Consider the following 22,294-nt stretch of genomic DNA (forward strand, 5'->3'; position numbering starts at 1 on the left):
GGATTCATGATTACCTGATAAAGCATTGTTATTATTGTTGTTGTTCAAAGAATTGAGGCATATTATCATTAGAAGTTTTAACCTTACGGATACAATTCATGCTATCAACCAAACATTAACAACTTATAACGATAAACAAAGTACACAATATCATTCTTTCTGTTCAAATCCTTTCATCTCAAAGGAAATCGTTAAATAAATCAAAGAAAAGATAGAAATTAAAATAGGAGTCTCAATATTAACACATTGAATGCGTGTATGTCTCTTTGAAACGAAGTGCATGTACAGATGTCTATACAATTTTTTAATACCCATTTTATTTTATTTTTTTGCCAGTTCTCAAACAGTCCATTTTACAGACTTTACCCAAACTCGTACTTTAGTTGTCGATATTAATCCAAATCCATGTTTTTGTTAAAACAACATGAATGATAAACCAAATATAATTATGTTCCCAATGAAAAATCTTACATCGAGGGATAAAAAACATACACTTAAAGATAATAAAAAAGAATGGACACATCTCAATAAACTATAAACTGTATATGCAAATGAAGTAAAACAAAAATGAAAGGTAATTGGTAGATAACAACTAATTACATTTTACCACATACTCGGTAAGTTTTCAGAAAAAAAAAACATGAATGTTCTCTTGCATCGATAATTTTGCAAGCTACTGTGTTTTACTATTCTTAATATATATTTAAACACATATAACGGGACTTTTATTATCCAGTTAACAAAATTGTCAAATAAACAAATGATAGAGATTGTTGCCATTGAGTCGGGATACGTCATTCTGCCTAATTACATTGATGAAAGGGTTAAGGCGCAGATATTTGTAAGTCGAGATACGTTCTTTTGGCATACTGAAGTAGCTTCGCGGGAGAATGCTTACGCGCCGTAAGTCAGGATACGTTCTTTTGCCTAATTGATGTGTTGCCGCGTGAGGATTCTCGCACAACGTAAGGATACGCTCTTTTGGCAAACTAGAATTTACTCATCAGCACAGTGCTGTGATTCGCTAAAATGCTGTATCTATTCTAAACATGGCAATTACTCTAAAACGGGAAGTCCTATTTTACTGAAATTTTATCGAGATATTCTTTATTAATGCCTAAGAAACTTCGCTGCTTCAAAAGTGTTTTACTCCTATGATGGAAAAATGGGAACCAATTGAATTTTCAAACTCGTTTTTCTCAGAACATGATATTCTGAGTTACGTTGTTTTGCCTTATTACGGCCGAAATGCCTTTTACGATGATTATGTTGCATGTGTGCCCGCACGTGTAGTTCTTTGGAAGCTCTCCACCCTTTTCTTCCATTTTCTGTTTCCCTCTCTTTCTCTCTCTTTCTTTCCTCTCTTGGTTCCTACTAGTGGGCGCACATGCAGTGTGATACATTGTATATGGCGATTATTTATTGAGATAATCACTGTGATATTAAATGTGTATATTTTTTATGAGTCAGTTTATCACTGATAATAACATGTACCTTACCATTGTTTTCCACTGTTGAACTAAAAGGCTGTCTTGTGAATGACATTGAAATGTTATTCGTTCATGCATTTCAACTACATGTATACTGTATTGTTTGTGAGTTCGGATAAGCATCTCTTTTGAGTGGCCTACTCCTTTCTTCCCTTTCCCTATTTCTCTTCTTTTCCTCAGATCCTCTGCTCTTTTCTTCATGGTTCCTGCTTTTGCAGTATTATTATTATAGGATAACACTTTTGTATTGACAGGTTTTCAAGACAGTTCACCATGGATAAGTGTGCAATTTTACGTGTTTTTATCAATATGTCTCATCATGCAAGTTATTTACAGCCCTTTGTGAATTGACTAATAGAATTTTAATACACGTATTTATGTAAAGCATATCACATTGTATGTGTGCCCACATAGGCAGCTTTTCCTGGAAATCCCTCCCCCCTCCCGTCTATCTTCTGCTTCTTTCCCTCTATCTTTTCTATTTTGCTTCCTGGGCACACATGGACTGTAATTTACATTTACATTATGCAGCATTCATTGTTGCACTCTGTGTTATTTTATAGGAATGATCACGGAATGCTTTCGCATACGTGCTCATGCATATTTGCATAACAACACTGTATTGCATGTGTGCCCACAGAGGCAGCTGTTCTATGGAAACCTCTTTTTTTTCAAGTGTTCTCTCCGTCCTTCTCTACCTCTATTCTTTTCTTCTTATTCCTGCTCTTCTTGGGCACACATGTGATCCTTGGGTTTCTGTATAATGTACATTATGTACATCACATATGTTCCACTCCCAACATTAATTTAGGGTCTGTGCAATTGTGTATTTATGACTTTGCAATTCTGATATATATTTGCCATAGTCAGACGTCAGCATGTTTAAAAGATTCAATGCATCAACAGTATATTATAATGTTCTATTTTTATAGGCTTAAACATACCTCTTCATTTCATTAGTATCTCAGTCTAATTAGTTACGATATACAGTTTGATGTACCGAATTGTTAATTATTAGTCATTTTGTTTATATATGTGATCTGTTTGTTATTCTTGTCGTGTAATGCTCTGTTATCTTGTCAGTGGAGGAAGATTTTCTGTATTTTTTTTAATCAGATAATAAATGATCGAATTGAATTGAATTGAATTGAATTGAATGAGAAATACTGTAGATACGTGCACTAATTTCGAAAGTTGTTAGAAACGAGATTCTCCGCTTTGCTTTGTTGTTGTTGCTGCTGTTGTTGATTTTTTGTCATTGAAGTCGGAGAGAACACCTCCCCTCCACCTTCCACACCTTCCTTGCCTTCACGTGACTGCTGACATTAAGGAAACAGCTCACCTTGCCAGCTGACTTGACACCTTTAATGATACAGAGATAAACAATGATCCAAGCTGCCAGGAAAGCACCAAACATATCCCAGTTCATTGACCCCATGTCCTCCATATTGTCTGTGATGCGGTGCACGCGATAACTGGAGGACAAAAAGCACACAAGATGAATCAAATGAAGAAGACAGAACACTGCAAATGATATTGACTAAATCTTATAAAATTTTTTCTTATGATTGGAACTAACAGCGCGTAACTATTTCGATCTTTTTTTCACAAAGAAAATTTATTCATATAAACATTCAGGTACAAAATAAAGTAATGTCACATGCAGTACATAAAGACAAATGATCGAAATTTGACATGTAACTGCGAAACAATTAAATAATGTAGATACAATTCCAATTGATATTAGATACAAAACCTCTGGTTTTCTCAGACATATATTCGTCTACTTTCTTTGCTTGTTTTAAGAATTGACAAAATTGGCTAAAATGTAACGATTTCTTTCTATTTCTTACAGAAAATATAAAGTATTTTGCGTACAAATAAACCACGTTGTAACATTTTGGATTTTCTGTCGAACCAAGTATAAAGGAACTTTTAGTAATTTCAATTTTATTCTGTAACATAATTTATAGTATTTGAGCAATAAATCTTTGGGTAGCGTCACATTCCCAAAATAGATGTGCGATCTGGCGATTGTTTCTGTGGAGCTCGAACAAAACGTACAGAGGTGTGTGTCAGATAGCCCCATTTCAAAATGTAATTTGTTAACACCAATATTTCTATGTAAAATTTTGTACTGAAAATAACGAAGTCTTTGATTCAAAGTAGATGTACAAGGAACATTATATACTTTAGTCCAGTCTAAGTTTTGATTAAAAATTTCTTCCCATTTCCTTTCTGATTTAGGTGTTTGAAATATCCTCTCACATAATATTCGATGTATATATCGACATAACTTAATTCTTTTAAACAAATTATATATTGTTTCTTCTTGTTGCGTCTTTATGTCATTATCATTTACTGATTTCTCTTCAATATATTTTTTCCATTCTAAGGGGATTGCATGAATAACTGAAAAATATTCTAACAAATTACAACAAAAACCGTATTTAGTCCGAAACTGTTCAAAATTTAAAAAAGATAAACCATTATCACTCAATAATTGTTTAATCTTTATTATACCCCTTTGAAACATAGTTTTCTTAAATACAATCTCATTATTTATACGAATCAATGAATTAAACCATATTACTTGGTTTTTCACTTGTTCTACGGATAACTTGGGGGAAAAAGTATAATCACACCAAGCCTTAAGAATTTCACGTATAAAACTACTTTGTATCAACTTGATTTTCTTTTCTGTTCCGGCCATATTACAATACCAAATCAAATTGTGCCCTAAGTTTTCTAAATAATATTCAAAGAAACATTTCCATTTTCCTCTATTTTGATCATTTAATAATCTTTTCACCCAAGTGATAAGTCCAGAAATTACAGATTAAAAATGAAACATCTTTAAACCTCCCTGACAGTAGTCTCCAATTATTGTGCGCCGACTAATTAATTTTTATCGGGTTTATCATCCCAGATAAAAGAAAATACTACTTGTTCTATTTCTTTTATAAACTGTGCTGGAGGAGAAGGTAATACCGAAAACAGAAAATAAATAATTGAGAAAGAGCCAAAGATTTTAATATAACAATTTTCCCGATGGGTGTTAAATATCTTCTCGACCAGATTTTCAAATTCTCCAATAATTTTCTTTTTTTTTTTGGGGGGGGGTATATAATTCAACTCAAACATGTCATTTAAAGTTGTTGTGAATGTGATTCCGAGTAACTTAAATGGTCCACTAGAAAAACTGAAACCGGAGTTGTTTATATCTGGTGGATGTGCTTTATAATTGCCAAGAGCCACAATCTCACTCTTATTACGGTTGATTGCTAAACCTGAAAAAAAAATCTATATTGGTCCAATATTTGTAACAACCTAAAAAACGAATTTGGATTTTTCAAAAAGAACGTAGTGTCGTCGGCATAAGCGCTAATATTTCGATCTTAGTTCACGGAAAATCTTCTCTAACGAGTGAAACTGTTCTAATGGCAATGATTGGTCGCCAATTGGTTGCGATGCATGTTTGTACGACGCTGGGCAATCATATGACTATTACAGGCGATTCTCGTCGTAATGAATTCCTCTGGAGAGGCAATTTTCTTTCGTCATATCTAAATTTCGTTATAGCCGAACAGTAAAGTACATAATAACATATCGATTATAATTTTGGACCTGAATTTTTACTTCTTGGTCTCGACGAGGATTTCGTTGTAACCATGTTCGTTATAAAGATAGAGCACAGTATAACGTGAAAAAGAGGGCAACTGAAACTGATTGCACAAATTGTTGATGAGGTAAAAAGCTCAGCTTAATAGTATTCATGCCATTCCAGCAATAACTAAAGGAAGCTACGACACGACATCTTATCTCATTTTATTAAAAGAAGAGAAGGATACAAGAATGTTTGTGGATCAGAGTCTCACATGTGGATCTCCATGAGGGCGCTGTTTAAGGCCAGTGAACCATCATTAAGAAGGGCACCGGGAGATTTTGTTGCTTACGTCAGAATGGAAGCAGAAGTTTTGCATGAGCTGCTTCAAAGGTTTATGTTTTATTTATTTACGTTCATTTCTATTAACTTTGAGAGTATCAATAACAATTTTGCAGAAAATGATATGCCGTGCAGTGTGTGCCGTGTTCGTTGTTGGAACATTTACTTCCCGGTGGCATTTGCTACATTATCATTATAGGCCTGTGAAATAAATTTTTGTGCCATAGGAGTATAGTTTCTCTGTCACTTCCACATAGATGATATCTGCATGATCTTTTTGAACGGTTTGGAAAAACAGTCTATATATGGTATACGAGTAGGCCCTTTAGTATCCTGCGTGCGGAGGATTGCCAGCCTTTAGCAGGAAAAAAGATACAACGGAATACTTATACTCACAGCCAATACTCCTCACTTGGTCGAACCGATAGAGAAGCATTAAAAGTCCCATTATGCACGCTTGAGTCGAAGCAGTTTTCAGTATTCCAAGAGTTGTTGCAGTTTGACCATGGCAATGTGCGTTGACAGGAGGCTCCCATATAGTAGATGGTCCAAGCAACGATGACATTGTAGTACAGAGCCACCAGCGTCGAGACCACAATCATGCCTATCCCAAGACCTATATGACAGGTAATGTTGCAAAAGAACTGGAATTATCAATGTTATCAGCATTTATTGACCAAAATACAATGTTGCACACGATGTTGCACACTGTGTAACGGTATAACAATGACAGCGCCTCAAGTGCCGCTCCATATCGCGTTAAGTTTTGGGTATCGAATAATGAATTAGACACAGTTTGGTAGACGTTCCATCAATATCACACATAATAAATCGAAATTGAACCAAAAAAAAAAAAGAAGAATCACATGTTGATCCATAGCAATTAATAGTCATGCCTGGGAGCTTCGGAAAATGGTTGCATGCAATGATGGGTAAATAAAGAGTTTTATCGCAAAATAAGTTAAGCGCCATTTTCAAAGTAAGTCCATCATTCTGTCATCAGATAGAGCAAAATAAAACTTTTCCACTAATACCTCATTTCTAACATAACAAGGATTATCCTAGAAGCTATGGTTAAATATCAAGTATTTTCTTATTATTTCCTTTTTAGCGGCTTTAATCATAAACATCTCAACTTAACAAGAATGGTACTAGTTCATTTTGCGATAAAACTCTTCAAATAAATACCTCTAAAGAGTGGGGCTATATTCCAGCAGGCGATACTACCCAAGCTGGAGAACTGGCCAAGGGAAAACTCCATGACAAAGAGCGGTGCTCCAGCGATGAGAAGGAAGAAGACATAGGGAATCAGGAAGGCACCTGTTGGTTTAACAGAGGGGAAATCAAATTACCGTCAATATCTCATGGAGTTTAATCAAGCCAGTGAGTATGGTGATATAAAAGCACACATTCTTGTTGGTCATATCTTCGTAACGATCCTGTTTGGAAAGAGAGCAAAAAAGGGTCATCCCAAAAGACCGACACCCGTGAGTCATACAGCCCACGAGTCCTACAGCCCACTGTAGGACAGTTTGACACTAGGCAAATAAAGCCCATGAGACGGACACTAGGACTGTATAAACAGCCCACGAGTTCGACACATACAAAACGGGGTTTAACCCTAACTAGGCCGGGCTATTTAGGTAGATGATAGAGCCGGGGGGGGGGGAGGGGGATCCCAGGCCCCCTCCAGATCTCGGCCGTCGACCGCGCGATCGTGACGAAAATTGGCACAAACATTGCCAAAGACGTAATCTAATGTACCATGGAGTTGATTTTTCATAAAATTATAATTTATGCTAAATTATGCTAATTTATACATAATGATGTATGAAATCAGACAATTTGGTATAAATCACTAAATAAACTTCAAAACAGGCACATTTTTGTATGAATATTCTTTTTCGTGTCCTTAGCAAATGTAAGAGAAAAAGTTGTTCCATCGGAAAAATTTTACTGTTTTTTTTAATTTTTCATGTATTTCTTTGTTTTTTTACTTTATTTTTTCATTGTTTTTTAATGAAATTTGTCCGCAACATTGTTGCGAACAAGAAAATATGTTATTTATTGATTTTGATCAATAAACCCCAAAATAATCATGCTTTTATGAAATTTGCCTGTAAGCACAGTTTACATTGAAATTGTACACAAATTCACGTTTTGAGCAATTTTTGGTCTGACATGCATGTACATATTTATGCACAACTTCGGAACCGCGCACCCGAGCATCGCAAATTTGGTGTCAAAAGATGCGGAAGACTCGAAAGAAAAAAGTCAGGAAGCATCGCGGCGACAGCTTTTCGCGATAGCGATACACCGCGCGGAACGTCGAGGGGGGGGGGGGGGGGGCTCGGAGGCCCCCCGCCTATAGTTAGGGTAAATGTGTTGGTCTCGCGGGCTTTGTTTGCTTATAGTGTCCAACTCATAGGCTGTATGACTCGTGGGCTGTGTAACTCGTAGGCTGTATGACCTGCAAAAACAGCAGTACATGTAGCAATTTTCCATTTCACCATGGCTTTGATATAACAAAACATACGTATATGGCACGTATTGTAAGAATGCGAATCCTTCTGGTTAGTCAATAATGCTTTCTGCTAACAAAGTCCCCATCGCAAAGTTAAATGACCATAGAATATGATGTTCCTTGTTAGTATAGTAAATGTTGAATACATATCAGTAAATGTAGAAGTGGTATTTATAGTAAATTTGGAGGAAAATCGGACAATTCTCTCAAAAGTTAAGAATTTGAAAAAAAAAAGAAGAAGAAAATACCAAAAATACGGCCGTAACAGTGTGCCTTCATTGCAGGAAAAGAAGACTTAAAACAGCAGGCTACGACAGAGAGAAAACAAATCCTTCAACAAATTTCTGTAATTCCACTTTGATGTATCATTATTTCTTTTGAAACTACATCATTATTTTCATTAAAAGTTTACGTCATTAGAAAGCCTGGTTAATTAACAATGACAACTCACTTGTTGACATTTTGCATTCGCGGAATGCACAACGACTGAGTATGAGGAACGGAACAAATCAAAAGAAAGCAAAACAGTACGATCCCCCATTTTATGTCTTTTCAGAAAAGGCATATGCTTGAAAAGAAAGCATTGTGAGATTATCATTACGTTTCAGGCTTCACCCATGATTTAAAAACTGCACTTCAGTATAAGCAGATTAGAATTCAACATAAAGGTTGACCATTAACAATTATCTAATGTTTAGGAAATTTAAGTTTTTGAAAACGCTCACATTTCAGCATTGCTTATTTTATATAGTGGTCCTTTTCATCGAAACATTACATTAATATTACATACAGATTTGTTGTGACTTTTCAGATTTGATCTGTCTCTATATTCAATTTTGCACATGCAGGAACAACCATTTATTGCAAGTGAGGTATCGTTTTAAAGATAATCAATCAGGCTTCTTTGTGTACAGGCAGTGCCGGTATAAGAGAACAAGCTTTAATTGCAGAACGTATTCTGAAAAATGTATTTTCGTAAGAAGTTGTGGAATTATCTTTATGATTATTTCGTTGCTCTATTGTGACACTTGTATTCTTCTAGATAGAAAAATATAACAATGAGAAATTTCTCTCTTTGACTATGACCCTGATTCAAGGATTATGGGGCACCCTAAAATTACGTTTTACTTCTGCAATACAAAATCTAAGAAATGGGATTTTTAAAAAAAAAACGAAATGAAACTATAACTTGTTTGCAGAGGATGATGTTTGTTACCCCGAAGGTTCGATCTTTCGCAACTAACAAATTTCCTCTACAAGCAGATGTTTGTTGATCTGAACATGAATTCAGGTTTGGTTATTCCAAAGACTCGTTGGACTAAAAATGAAATAAAGTACAATGTAAGTCGTTATTCCGTAAGTTCGTTTATCTAAAGATAATGTTCCTTGTTCCGGAGGTTCGTTAATCCGAGACTGGAACAGAGACGCGTACTAACAAACCTTATTTCGATTTCGGATTAACGAACCTTTGGCATAACGAAACGGTATCCGTTAACAGAACTCGTTCAGTACGTATCCATTAAGTTATCAATGTGAATTCAACGGTCGATATTCACTCCATAAGAAACTCGATCAAAATTGGTTCTCAGGCCAAACCACATAAACCGTTTCACTCTAAAGTTTTGCAAATTACGGCGACCTCTGAATTTTCACCTTAAGTGACGTCAGTGTTTGGATCTACAGTCATTTCTCTTACTTGAGGCTATGATATGGTGATATGTAACTATATCATACAAGAGTGTATCGCGGATGCCAAAGTCCACCAATGAGATATTCTAGCGGCTTGATGAAAGACTTGACCAGGCATGCTAACATCATTCTCACGTGGCCTTAATTCCTTGGATTGTACTAAGCTTTTCTCTACGTCCAGTTCCAAGAGAATTAATCTTGAAATCATTTTAGAATGTCAAATCATTCTGATATACATGTTATGAAATCCAAAATTGCATTGTCCCATTTCCGAAGATCTTTAAAACTTTAAAAATCATACCAGACCCTAACATACGTACTTATACGATTCTTCAATGAAATTAAAAACGAACATTGCAGATTTACTAATGCTCTCCCTTCAAATTAATCTTCTTCTCTTTCAATCTCTCCTCCTCTCATCTTTAGTCACCTGTTGATCATTTCTCTCTTCCATTTCTCTCTCCTGTTCCCTCATATTTTCACATGAGTATGCTCTTACCACATAAATTGACGTCAGGACAAATTTCAGTCACTCTTACTTCTCTTCCTTTAATTTCGTTCTCTCTTTCACTATCTTTCTATTCATCCATCTGCTTCTCTCCAGTGATTTATTCATCTCTCTATCTGTCTTTCTCTACCCATCCAACCATTTATAATTCACAGTCATAAAACACTGAAATGGTTTAACATAAACACATTTCACCTCATAATCGATTTTTTGGTACCTGCTTACGCCTGTGTGCAGACAGAACGCTATCTCACGACTCCCACCGCCAGAGATAAAATAAGGTCTGGGGCGAGGTTGAGGGAGAAAGAGACACCTAGAAAGAAAGAGCTGGACCAGACCTGTAGAAGCTGAATAATCATGACAAAGTAGGTTGGCAATAGCTTTGATATTGGTACATCTTGATGAAACGAGTGACAAACAAGGAGAAGGAATGAAAATACGCTTTTTTTTTCTATTAAGAGTCATTATCTTCATTGAGACAAGAAATTGGTAATGTATCAATGGACCATTAGTAACGTTTTGGCCTCAGTGAGTTCCTGGGTGACACAGTGTTGAATATGTAAGGAAACTTTTGTTTCTGTAGTTGCCATTAATTAAGAAAGTCACAGTCAGTATTTAGTAGGTACCTTTATATACATCGTATCTGTATTACCAAGATAGGTACATGCACCAAAGTTTTCACAGAAATGTATGTATCTATGTATTTGTGAGCGTTATGTGTGTGTGTGTGTGTGTGTTTATAAGTGTGAGTGTTTATTTATTGGCGTGCGAACAGTCAATACTAACAACTGATTAACCTAAATTAACACACATCTCTCACACAGAAATACAGCACAACAGTGTAAAAAAAAAATGATCTTGAGAATGCTTTGACAGTAATGTTGTGGTATGAAATGTAAATCTGGGCCACGGGCTCCGTTGCTTAAAACTCGACTTGCGCATACAACTTGATATCAAACGCAAGTTTTGCCCCAAAATTTAGTTTGATCACAATTCCTGTGCTGAAGGGACTTGCGACATGTGACAAGGATAATTGAGTATGTTATCGTTTGTTACTAAATTAATTTCACACTAATTCTAAATTGCTTTTTCTACTGACTGGTTTGCACAATGCAATAGTATACAAAATGATGCACAGGAGAGTGCGCTGCACCTTCACTAACGCCACGAAATAATCCTGTGCATCATTTGTTTTATAAAATGGGTCGAAAACTAACAGCATTTTCACGTACCTTTGTGGGTCAATACCAGTCAGCTACATGTAGCACTCGCTCAAAAGTCAAGATGTCCGAAGATGTTCGTCCCAAACATTTACGCACGTCGCACTCGGAAATCCCGCACATAAGTACTGTAGGGCTCACACCCGTAAATACAATGGAATGTCCCAGACCCCTTCACAAATTCGTACCAAAGATACCAAAATAAATGAAGAAAAAATTTAATTAAAAATCAATGATGTAGTTTGGCAAAAAACTGAATAGCTGTAGATATTGAGTATGAATTCCTCTACAAATTGCATTTTGGTTGGAAGATGAAAGCTTTTCTGGTGGAATTTGAGGGGACAATATTTAATTGGGTACGTGTACGGAAAATGGGTGATTTTTTGAGTGACAAGAACTCGTAGTCTGGTTTTGCGGAGCCCTGGACAGAATTTGAACTGAAGAATCCACCCTGAAAATTTGATGGATGAAAGGGTATATCTAACTTATTCAGGTTAGTGAAGCTGAAACACCTCATTTCTCCCGGCTATTTTACAGAATTTTTTGAAATTTGATTTTTAACACACATCCCTATGGGGAAATATGTATGGGTGTGAGCCCTGTACGTATAAGAGTATACGTACGCCTATGGCAAGCCGTTTGTGTAAAAAGTCGATAAACTCTGTTTTTCACTGATAAACTCTGTTTATCACTTGATAAACTGAGTTTATCAAGTGATAAACACAGTTTATCAGAAAAACTGTGTTTATCAAATGATAAACATTGTTTTTCAAGAAAAACTGAGTTTATCAAGTGATAAACAGAGTTTATCAGAAAAACTGTGTTTATCAGTTGATAAACTCAGTTTATCAAGTGATAAACACAGTTTATCAGAAAGTATGTTTATCAACTGATAAACATTGTTTTTCAAGAAAAACTCTGTTTATCGGAGAAAAACAGAGTTTATCAGAAAAACTCTGTTTATCAACTGACAAACACAGTTTTTCCGATAAACTCTGTTTATCAATGATAAACTGAGTTTATCAACTGATAAACACAGTTTTTCTGATAAACTCTGTTTATCCCTTGATAAACTGAGTTTATCAACTGATAAACACAGTTTTTCTGATAAACTCTGTTTATCACTTGATAAACTCAGTTTATCAGAGAAAAGCAGAGTTATTCAAACCTTCTCGGTAGTGGGCGCTAGCAGCATTTGATACGTCTGCTCTGTTAATACGTACATGTACATGTACATGTGCAAGTGTGCATTCTCGCGCACTCCTATATAGCCTGACCAGACATATACCAGATACCGATTACCGAAAACGTTGCCAGAATTACAGACAGAACACGCCGCGCGCGCCCGGCCCGGTTAGCTAGCTAACTAGCGCAGCGATACGTACATTGCAAGCGCTAGCGCCATAGCGCTGCCATTATTACACAACGAGCAGAACATATCAAACAGTGAAAACGCCCTCTCTTGTGGAGAGATAAATAACTCTGCTTATCAAAAGTGAAAAACTCTGTTTATCAATCAGAAAAACTGTGTTTATCAACTGATAAACTCTGTTTTTCACTGATAAACTCTGTTTATCAATGAAAAACAGTGTTTATCAACTGATAAACATAGTTTTTCTTTGATAAACTGTGTTTATCAACTGATAAACACTGTTTTTCTGATAAACTCAGTTTATCAAACTGTGTTTATCAACTGATAAACACTGATTTTCTGATAAACTCAGTTTATCAGATTGATAAACAGTGTCTATCGCTGATAAACACAGTTTATCAGAAAAACTGTGTTTATCAGTTGATAAACTTAGTTTATCAAAGAAAAACTCTATTTATCAGTTGATAAACGCTGTTTTTCACTGAAAAACAGTGTTTATCGACTGATAAAACAGTTTTTCTTCGATAAACACTGTTTTTCTGATAAACTCTGTTTATCAATTGATAAACAGAGTTTATCGCTGATAAACACAGTTTATCAGAAAAACAGTGTTTATCAGTCGATAAACTCAGTTTATCAAAGAAAAACTCTGTTTATCAGTTGATAAACACTGTTTTTCACTTATAAACAGAGTTTATCAGTGAAAAACAGTGTTTATCGACTTATTACACAAACGGCTTGCCATATACGCCACATGTTATGCACAAGAAAGGCCGGCTGGCAGCCCGAACTAGAAGTTGTTTACAGGATTGACAGCGCGTATAGTAGCGCGTGACGCGCACTTGTAACAACTGATTGAGTGCGCACTGCTAGTGTAAACATTGTGACGTCAGGCCGTGCATGATCGTAAAGAATAATGCACTCGCACGTGACTCATTTCAGCGCTTCCAATTAGCTACATTCTTGAACCCATTTTATATTTTTTTTAAAACTGTGTTCATGAGTCAACAGAATGTCCCGATTGTGCTATTGTACATCCACCATAAGCTTTTTTATTTCCCGCAAAGGAAAAAAGCAAGATCGTCTTTCTTGGTAGTCAACCTAATCTGTAATATTTGCTCACATTGATAAATTCAGTGATAGGAAACATGTGATTGTATTGACAGGTTGATAGAATATGAATGGATGAGATAGGCTATTGTTACATCATTAAGTGGATTGTCTACATGGCCTAAACAGGTTGCAAAAATCAGTGGTAGGGTCATATTGATAATTGTTGTGAAAAATATCAACGATAATGACGATAATAAAAAAAAATAATAATAAAGATTAAGATCAAAATATGGTGACACTTTCAGGGTGACTATGGTCCTTTGTCTTGAACTTTGGGGGCCCTATAATGTCAGTCACAGTCAAATTATGTGTGACTGTAACGTTCCTGGTAGTATGTTAAATGTTCTGCATCACTAAACTCCAATGAATTTGTCCTATCTCAGATTTTACTCAAAATGTCAGCATAGTGACGGAACTATATTCCTTTCTTGATTCAGTGTTTCAAAGTTTTTATTGACTTTGACGAATCGAACGCAACTTTGTGCTTGGTCATGCCACAAACCCAAAGCTTATAGTGGCGTTTATTATCTTAGTTGGATATTAGACACAGTCCTCTTTGTTATACAGGCATACAATGTAGGGCAGGGTTGCGTGCGATTGATTTCTTCAGTTGCATTTGCGCACAATATAGTTTTCATGCAACGACGCCCATGTGACGAGTTCCAAATGACAATGATCATTGAATTTTCCTATTTCAAAAGCAGCTTTCAATAGATCAGCAAACTATCAATAAGTAGGGCATAGGTCTTGCATGAATACGAAGAATGCAACTAAAAGTAGAGGGAGAAAATGAGATAAAAGCACAAGTTGGTGTCATGAATTTCGCAGTCCCTAATATAGGTTTTCTCGGTCAATTTCATACTTTTGTCATTAAGTTACTATTCCGAGCATTCGATTTCACGCATTCTACGCTCGCGGCACTGAATCAGCGATCAAATGAATTCAAAATCCGGTCATTCGAATTCACTATCAGAGCTTTCAAATTCACATTCGAGCATTCAAATTTACGAGAGGAGCACGCATTTCAGCAATGAAAATTCAAATTCATGTCAAGCTGGCGACGGAATCTTGTCGGTCTTTCAAATTCGTGAAAAGGCAACCATGTTCCAAATAACTTCATTCAATTTAAAACAAAAAAAAGACTACTATAAATTTAGTTAGTTTGGAGCCGTGTATGTGTGTCTTTTTCATTTAGCTTTGAATATATTGGGATTTATGATTAATATTATCTATTTTGATTGCTGTAACGCAGAGTTCTACCTTTTCATTGAAAAATTTGAACTCGGGCTTCACGAAAAGGAATAGACAGGCACATGTTCGTCTGATAGGACATAAAAATAATGGAGGTCCCATGTGTGACAGAGTAACAACTCATGTACGTAAAAGATCACACTTCATTTATTCATCGCAAAGAGCAGGGTGTTTAACCCTGTGAAGTGGTTCCACCTTACATCCAGCTGGACCCCATGGAAGACCAGCTATTGCAGCCATCTTCTTAGATGGAAAATGAAACAAACAAACAAACAAGCATTAGGCACTGTATATAGGCCTACAGACGAGCATGATACGGAAGGTTGGTTGACACCTTCAGGGGAAAAAACACAATTTCTACTGCACTGAAACTGATAACATGAACAGTGTATACGTAGTTGTTTATTGCTGTTTTATTGGTTTACTTGTGTGAGGTAATTTTTTGTCTCAGTTTGTCTTTAAGTTGATGTATTGCTATCATGTGTTTAGGGTTTGGGCGTTGTCAGCATGCAGTATCATCAAGAAATATGATTAGATGGTCGTTGTAATGTTTGGATGCACTGCTGATTGGACCTTACAATTCATTTCTTTTAGATGAAAAACAAAGAATACATGAACAGAGAACAATGTAGAACCTTTGAACAATCATAACTACACTAAATATGCAAGCCTTCATTGGTTATAAGTATGCCACTTCTCCTTTCTTAAAAAAAAAAAAAAAAAATCTACTCCATTACCTCGTTAAATTGATTGCACGAAGCAGGAACTTGATCGCCTGAAAATGAAATTGAACGCTCCAAACAAGCTCATAGGGACTATCACATGACTATCGCGTGAATTTGAATGCACGAGTAGGAAATGCAATGGAAATTGAACGCCTAAGCGTGAATTTGATTCGACGAAAACGAAATAAAACGCCCATAAATGAAATTGATCGTTCGGATTCTGAATTTGAATGCCCGAATATTTTTGTGTGGGTGCGCTGCGTGAATTTCAATGCATATTAAATGAATTTGAATGACAAAAGTACGAAATTGACCGGGAAAACCTATGGCGAAAAGGAAAACCAAAATCAAATTTAACGGTCGTGGACAAATGATAATATTATTTGCATTAATTTCATTTATCATGTAAGTGTTTGGTAAAGCAGCCTCAGAGAGATTGGTAAAATCTCAATGACCAAAAAAAAGGTATTGGATTCACTAGAGACGTCGAGTTTAGACGAGGGATCAATAGTGTGCGTATGAAATGATTTGACGTGAAATAATTCATTTGACACCCAAATGTCCGATTAAGATATTTGATAGCTTGTAGACATGTTTGAAATGATATCAAAATACTACAAAGAGAAATTGTACAAAATTGTCAAATGTGAGAATATAAGAATTCGTGAATATAAGAATTCGTATAACGACTCTCATGAGATTCAAACTACTCGTGTGGAACATACTTTACCAGATGACGCAAGTTAAAGGATCTCTTTGGCCAATTTCTATGATTATGATGTGTTACATTCTTTCAATCGCGTGTCTTCGAGTTGTTATGCCAGGCACATGACAACTGGGGTCTAATTGCAAAGAATATAGTGAGCTTTAAATCTGTGACGCGAAATTTAAGATGACGCTATTCGGCTGAAAATGACGCTGCGCATAATATGCGCGAGACAGCTGGCTGTCTCCATTGTCTAACCAGTGAAGGTACGTCGTCTTAGCGTCCGAGTCGCAACTTTAAACCTCACTAGATTATCGCTACAACAACAGCAAAATGAAGGAGAGGTTCCATGCATCAAAGTGACGTGAAATTTTCTTCCCGCTTCATGTGTAAGATGTACATCGCGCATGAGTGAGTCGGCATGGTGGGTGTGTCTGTGTCTGATTGTGTCCTTCGCACAAGGTTACATGGAGATATGTAGGCCTACACCGAATGAAACATGCTGAAATGGAAACGTTTCATGAGATATCAAAAAGTTAGGCATGAATTCGATGTATGATACTAAAATTCGATGTACTATAATAAGATGTAACAAAAAGTTAAGCATTTTTCAGTTGTTTGCAGTACAGTCATAACAGTGGCCTCTTTACCGAATCATGCAGATCACAATTACAAAAATCGTCACAGTTTCTACTCCACAAAAATGGCGTATATATAGTGACAGTATATCATAATGACAGTGTTTCTATCGGGAGTGAATATGTCAGTATATTGCACGTGACTTTGATAACATGAAAGCTTTTATGCCACAGTCTAGGTCTTCTATCACGGACTGATTTCATTCAACTTTATCGTTGAAGGGAATTTACAATGTATATGGATATCATTGACAGCAGAAGTTTCAGCAATACACACAGGCATGAGGTTTGAGGAAAATCGTACAATCCGTTCAAAAGTTTTGGTTCATTAATATGCAGTCATCAATTGATGAAAAAACTACAACAAGCAATGCAGAAAAAGAGAATAAATGAAATGTAAAAAGAATTCAACATAATTAATTTCATTTTTGACATATTACAGGTTTTCCCATCCATTTTCGCACTTTTGTCACTCAATTTCAAAAGATTTATTATTCAATTTCGTCCCGAGAAGCAGGTGGAACGCAAATCCTAACTTCAATTTCGTCAATTGTCATTGTAAATCGTTTTTCGTCAAACATTTTCGAAGACATAGCATTCAAAATCGTCAGTTGTCATTCAAATTCGTCCCTCCCGCTGACGGATCGCAGAACGTGAAGCTCAAATTCGTCTTTGTTCACACAATTTCATGAATTTTTCATTCAAATTAGTCAGATGTTGTCGATTTTTTTTTATTTTGATGGTGAACCAACTTTAAGCCGACATATTTTTAGTTTCTCTCGTAAACTGTATCGTTACACATTATTCCCTAACCATTTGCTTTAACAATACACAAAAAAACAAGACAACCAACGAAAATGATTGAAGGATAAACGACAGTCAAAAGTCATAACCCAGGACAGTATGTCAGTGTCACATTTTGGACTTTAACTCGTAATGTTTAGGTTTTCGCATCATAGGCCTAACGCATGAAGCAAAGTTTAAATTTTATACCCTGGAAAGCAGCAAACATAATTATGTTATCCATTCTTTGACATTAAACAGGCGACAATTCTACACTTAAAGTTTGTCTTCAATCATGTTTACCTAGAAATTGTTTGTCAGTCAGTGTTTTCGTTTACGAGACGGTATACGTACACATGGTACATGTATGTTTGTTTCAGTGTGTACTCGGATTGCTTGTGTGTGTGTCTGTATCTGTGGTTCTGTGTGTGTGGGGGGGGGGCACTTAGGTGTATGTTAACTCCTGAATGTAAAATGTGAACGGTTACAGGAAAAAATACATGAATGACTGGAAAATCACACCGGGTAGAGATATGAGACGAATATGAATGAAAAATTAACGAAAATGATTGACAAAAGACGAAATCGATCCTGCTGTTTTGAGTGCTGCGAGTGAGACTGACGAATTTGAACTGTAAATGACGAAAATGTATGCCAAATGACTAAACTGAATGGACTTTATTTGAAAATGAACGACGAAAGACGAATTTGAAAGTAAGATTGGCCTACTCTCGCCATTCCGCGACGAAATTGAAGTAAAAATTTGTGAAATTGAATGAAAAAAAGTTTGAAAATGAATGGGAAAATCTATACTATCCATGGGTTAGGGTTCTAATATTACCATTAACATAAGCGGTAAGCAATCGCAGGAATGTGTACCCTTTTAAATTTAGTGAGATTTTATGTATTTGTTCATAAATTGCCCTATACTGTACAATGAGCAATTGAAGTCTTGTTATCCACTTACAACGCTATAATGTATGCTCTAGGAAGTAATCCTTCATGATGCCATATTATAATCCTCATTATTTCTCGTTAATATCAAAATGAGAATAAGCCATTGAATAAGCGGTTTATTGTCAAGGTGATATAAGTGTGCAAAGGTTCCCTGATAATGACTGCATATTTTTCAATACTTTTATTTGCTCCGCACAAATCAGTCGGAAATTTTGTCAGGTTTTGAAATGGAACCGACACAATGTTTAACAATACCTGTCTGTGACGTGCCAATAACATGGTGTGTATCATGGTTCATGGCACATGCAAGTGTCACGCATCTTAGCTACCCAAGACTGGCAATTCCTACATGCCTTTGTAATACAGTCGAGACTTCGTACACACTTACATGTAGGTACCCTCTACTAATAAGACTTGTATGACACTGGCTTTGTATTAAAACACAGCGACTCCGTACGTCGTAACAGATTTGGAGAAGGAATTGCAAATATGCTATGGCGATTTAAACATCAAAGCTCAGCTGAGAATTCTATTGTTTCTTCGGTGATAGAAAACAATTCGAATGAATTATGTTCATCAGACATGGTATTTACAACATGTAATAACGTGAAACGAGGATGCCAAATGCCTTATGTCTGATGTTCGCAGAATATTTTGTAGCGCAGAAAGTCTGTTTGACAGACGATTTGACCAATAATAGCTGACTAGTTGACAAGTCATAGCTACATGGACCGCTTGGAAGACATTGTATTCGAAATTGTGTTTATTGACAATTTTATTAACACAGAACAATGTATTTGTTATAGTCATGTATATAACATTCGTTTTCCTTTTTTTTTTCTTTTTTTTTTTTTTGGTTATTTGTGGCATCACAGAGGGAAACTCCTGCAGAACCACCGAAGGGATAGCTTAGACACGTTAGAGAAAGTTAGTTTTCAGACTTGTGCATCCTTGATTGTTTCTTTCATTTCCTACGTCCTTTTCCCCGTTTTAACCATCTGTATGTCGACTATGTTTATTCACTGTATGTTTACTTGAGTGTCAAACACAATTGCTTGAATAACATACACGATTGGTTGAACCACGTGATGAAAATGTAATTTAAAGTGCAATATTGTATACAAACCTCCACCATTCTTGAAACACAGGTAAGGAAAACGCCACACATTGCCGAGCCCCACTGCGTAGCCAACCGAGGAGAGAATGAAGTCCATTTTATGTCCCCATTGTTCTCTCTCCTCCTCACCTCCTCCATCCTTTAGCTCTAGACTCGCCTTCTCCGCGTCAGCCTGTAGGGTGAGTCAACACATAACTGTCAGCAATTAGCCAAGATGATGCACACAAATGGCTGATAATGCCAGCAGGCCTTTCTCTGCATTATTACCTTTTTGGTCACAATTCCATATTTTTCTTTTTCTCACAAAGTTCTCTTATTTAAGAGTACACATTACCTCTTCTTGATACTTATGAACATCATTATGTTAAAAATTGTATTTGATTTATTGGTTCCCGTATTTTTTCTTACCGAGGTACAGGTGAACAGTTAATACAGTTCATGGTCGGTTACATGATTACGTAATAGAATAAATGCGTCGATATTTCTGCGAAAGAATTTCGTGTATAATACAATAACAATGACAATGAAATTACTGACACCCAGAAAGAAACATTGTTTTTACAGCTTTCCTAAAAGAGTAATGGACTTTAAACTTCGAATTTCAGAAGGAAGAGAATTCCAAACATCGGGTCCGGTGTGTCTGACAGATTTCAGAGCCATCACTGTTTCAGGATTATATAAATGAAACTTATGAGATTGTCTTGTGGGATAAGAATGTATGTCCTTTTTTAATTGAAATAGTGAGAAGGAAGATATCATTCCCCTATTCTCGTAAAGACGCAAGTGTAGTACTTTTTCATTATAGGGATAAATATATATATATATATATATATATATATATATATATATATATATATATATATATATATATATATTAATATATATATATATATATATATATATATATATATGTCGTATACAATGTGGAATTCTCAGATTTGTTTGTTTGTTTGTTCATTGACTATAAGTCAGATTTTGAAAGAAGAAGCATGATCATGAATAGTCGTGGTTACTTGAAAACGAACATGACGAACAGTACAGGTGCGCTTCATTGCTATCAAACAGCAGACAAATTAACGGGGACGATCAGGGCAATGCAGGTCGAAAAGCGTCTTTATGACATGATCCTGTATACGACTAGTCGTTATCTAAATTTATGACGTCTTGATTCGTTTTGCAAAGTCATACAAATACAATCAAGGAGATTATATAGCCTCTAGCCCATATACAATTCCTCTAAAAGTCATTGTAATGCAGAAAAGAAAATCAAGGGTAATCTACCTAGAACTAAACGCACGATACATCAGGGAATACATGAACGCGATGAAAATGCAGGCCCTAATGGATGTAACTACCTCCTTCTATAGTTGAACAGACAGCTACAAACTTTACAATTGTATGATCAATCTGTTTTACCTTTATCTTGGGGTCAACAGACAATTTCCTAGATTCTCCAATGATGTCATATAGATAGGAGTCACGGGGCTCCAATATCAAGTCAGATAAGCTTCTACAAGATCTTTCCTATGCCCTTACCATTTATGGTCTGAAAAAGAGAAGATTGCATGGGTGCTTGGGGCGTTTTTTTTTTCTTTTTCTTGTATTTTCTTTTTTGTATTTTGTTTGGTTGTCGTCAAGAATATAATTCATGACATGACTGGCAACTGGTTTCATATGACATGTATGAGGTGCAAACGTAAAGTTTCATATACATAATATGTATATGAAACGCATATCGGGTTGACGAATTATTATATTATAATAATTCGTCAACTCGATATGCGTCGTCGTCTCTGTACCGAGACAAGTTTACCACCTCCCCCCGTTAGTTCATGTTTCAGCGCTTATCAATAACTCTTTGTCACTCTTTATCCAAATTTCTTTCGATATCAAAATCACTCTAAGAAAGATACAAATCAAAAAGATATTATAGCCTGGTATTCCACTTAGTTTACTGCGTAATTACATCAATTGACTCACACACACACACTGCTGAAGAGAAGCAAGCGCTCAACTGACGCTGACTAATGGTGTGTTAAAAAAAAAAAAAAACTAAGATGATTGATGCCACTTTCTGTTCAAGATGATTTTAATGAACGCAGTACCTGTATCAAGCAATAATTACAGTAAACGTGATTAGCACATTGAAGTAATAGAAATGTAAGTTGTAGTGTTTTTCAGGAAGTAGTGCTAAGGAGCATATTCCCTCATATGTCCAAATCAAATGAGATGAAGATGTCACAGATCTCCCACTG

At 35.9% G+C, this 22,294-nt stretch overlaps 1 protein-coding gene across 1 annotated transcript in view; it reads right to left on the bottom strand.

Moving 5' to 3' along the window:
* The window catches only part of LOC140234893 (sodium- and chloride-dependent glycine transporter 1-like), a 38,697-nt gene that overhangs the window by 15,878 nt on the left and 525 nt on the right, over positions 1-22,294 (bottom strand). Inside the window, exons 2-5 of the mRNA XM_072314934.1 lie at positions 20,049-20,211; positions 6,625-6,756; positions 5,833-6,052; positions 2,833-2,965 (exon numbers count right to left, since the gene is read on the bottom strand). Coding sequence (XP_072171035.1) covers positions 2,833-2,965; positions 5,833-6,052; positions 6,625-6,756; positions 20,049-20,211 — 648 coding nt within the window. The remainder of the gene's footprint in view (positions 1-2,832; positions 2,966-5,832; positions 6,053-6,624; positions 6,757-20,048; positions 20,212-22,294) is intronic.

The sequence above is a fragment of the Diadema setosum genome, chromosome 11, assembly GCF_964275005.1.
Source record: "Diadema setosum chromosome 11, eeDiaSeto1, whole genome shotgun sequence".
NCBI classification, from domain to species: domain Eukaryota; kingdom Metazoa; phylum Echinodermata; class Echinoidea; order Diadematoida; family Diadematidae; genus Diadema; species Diadema setosum.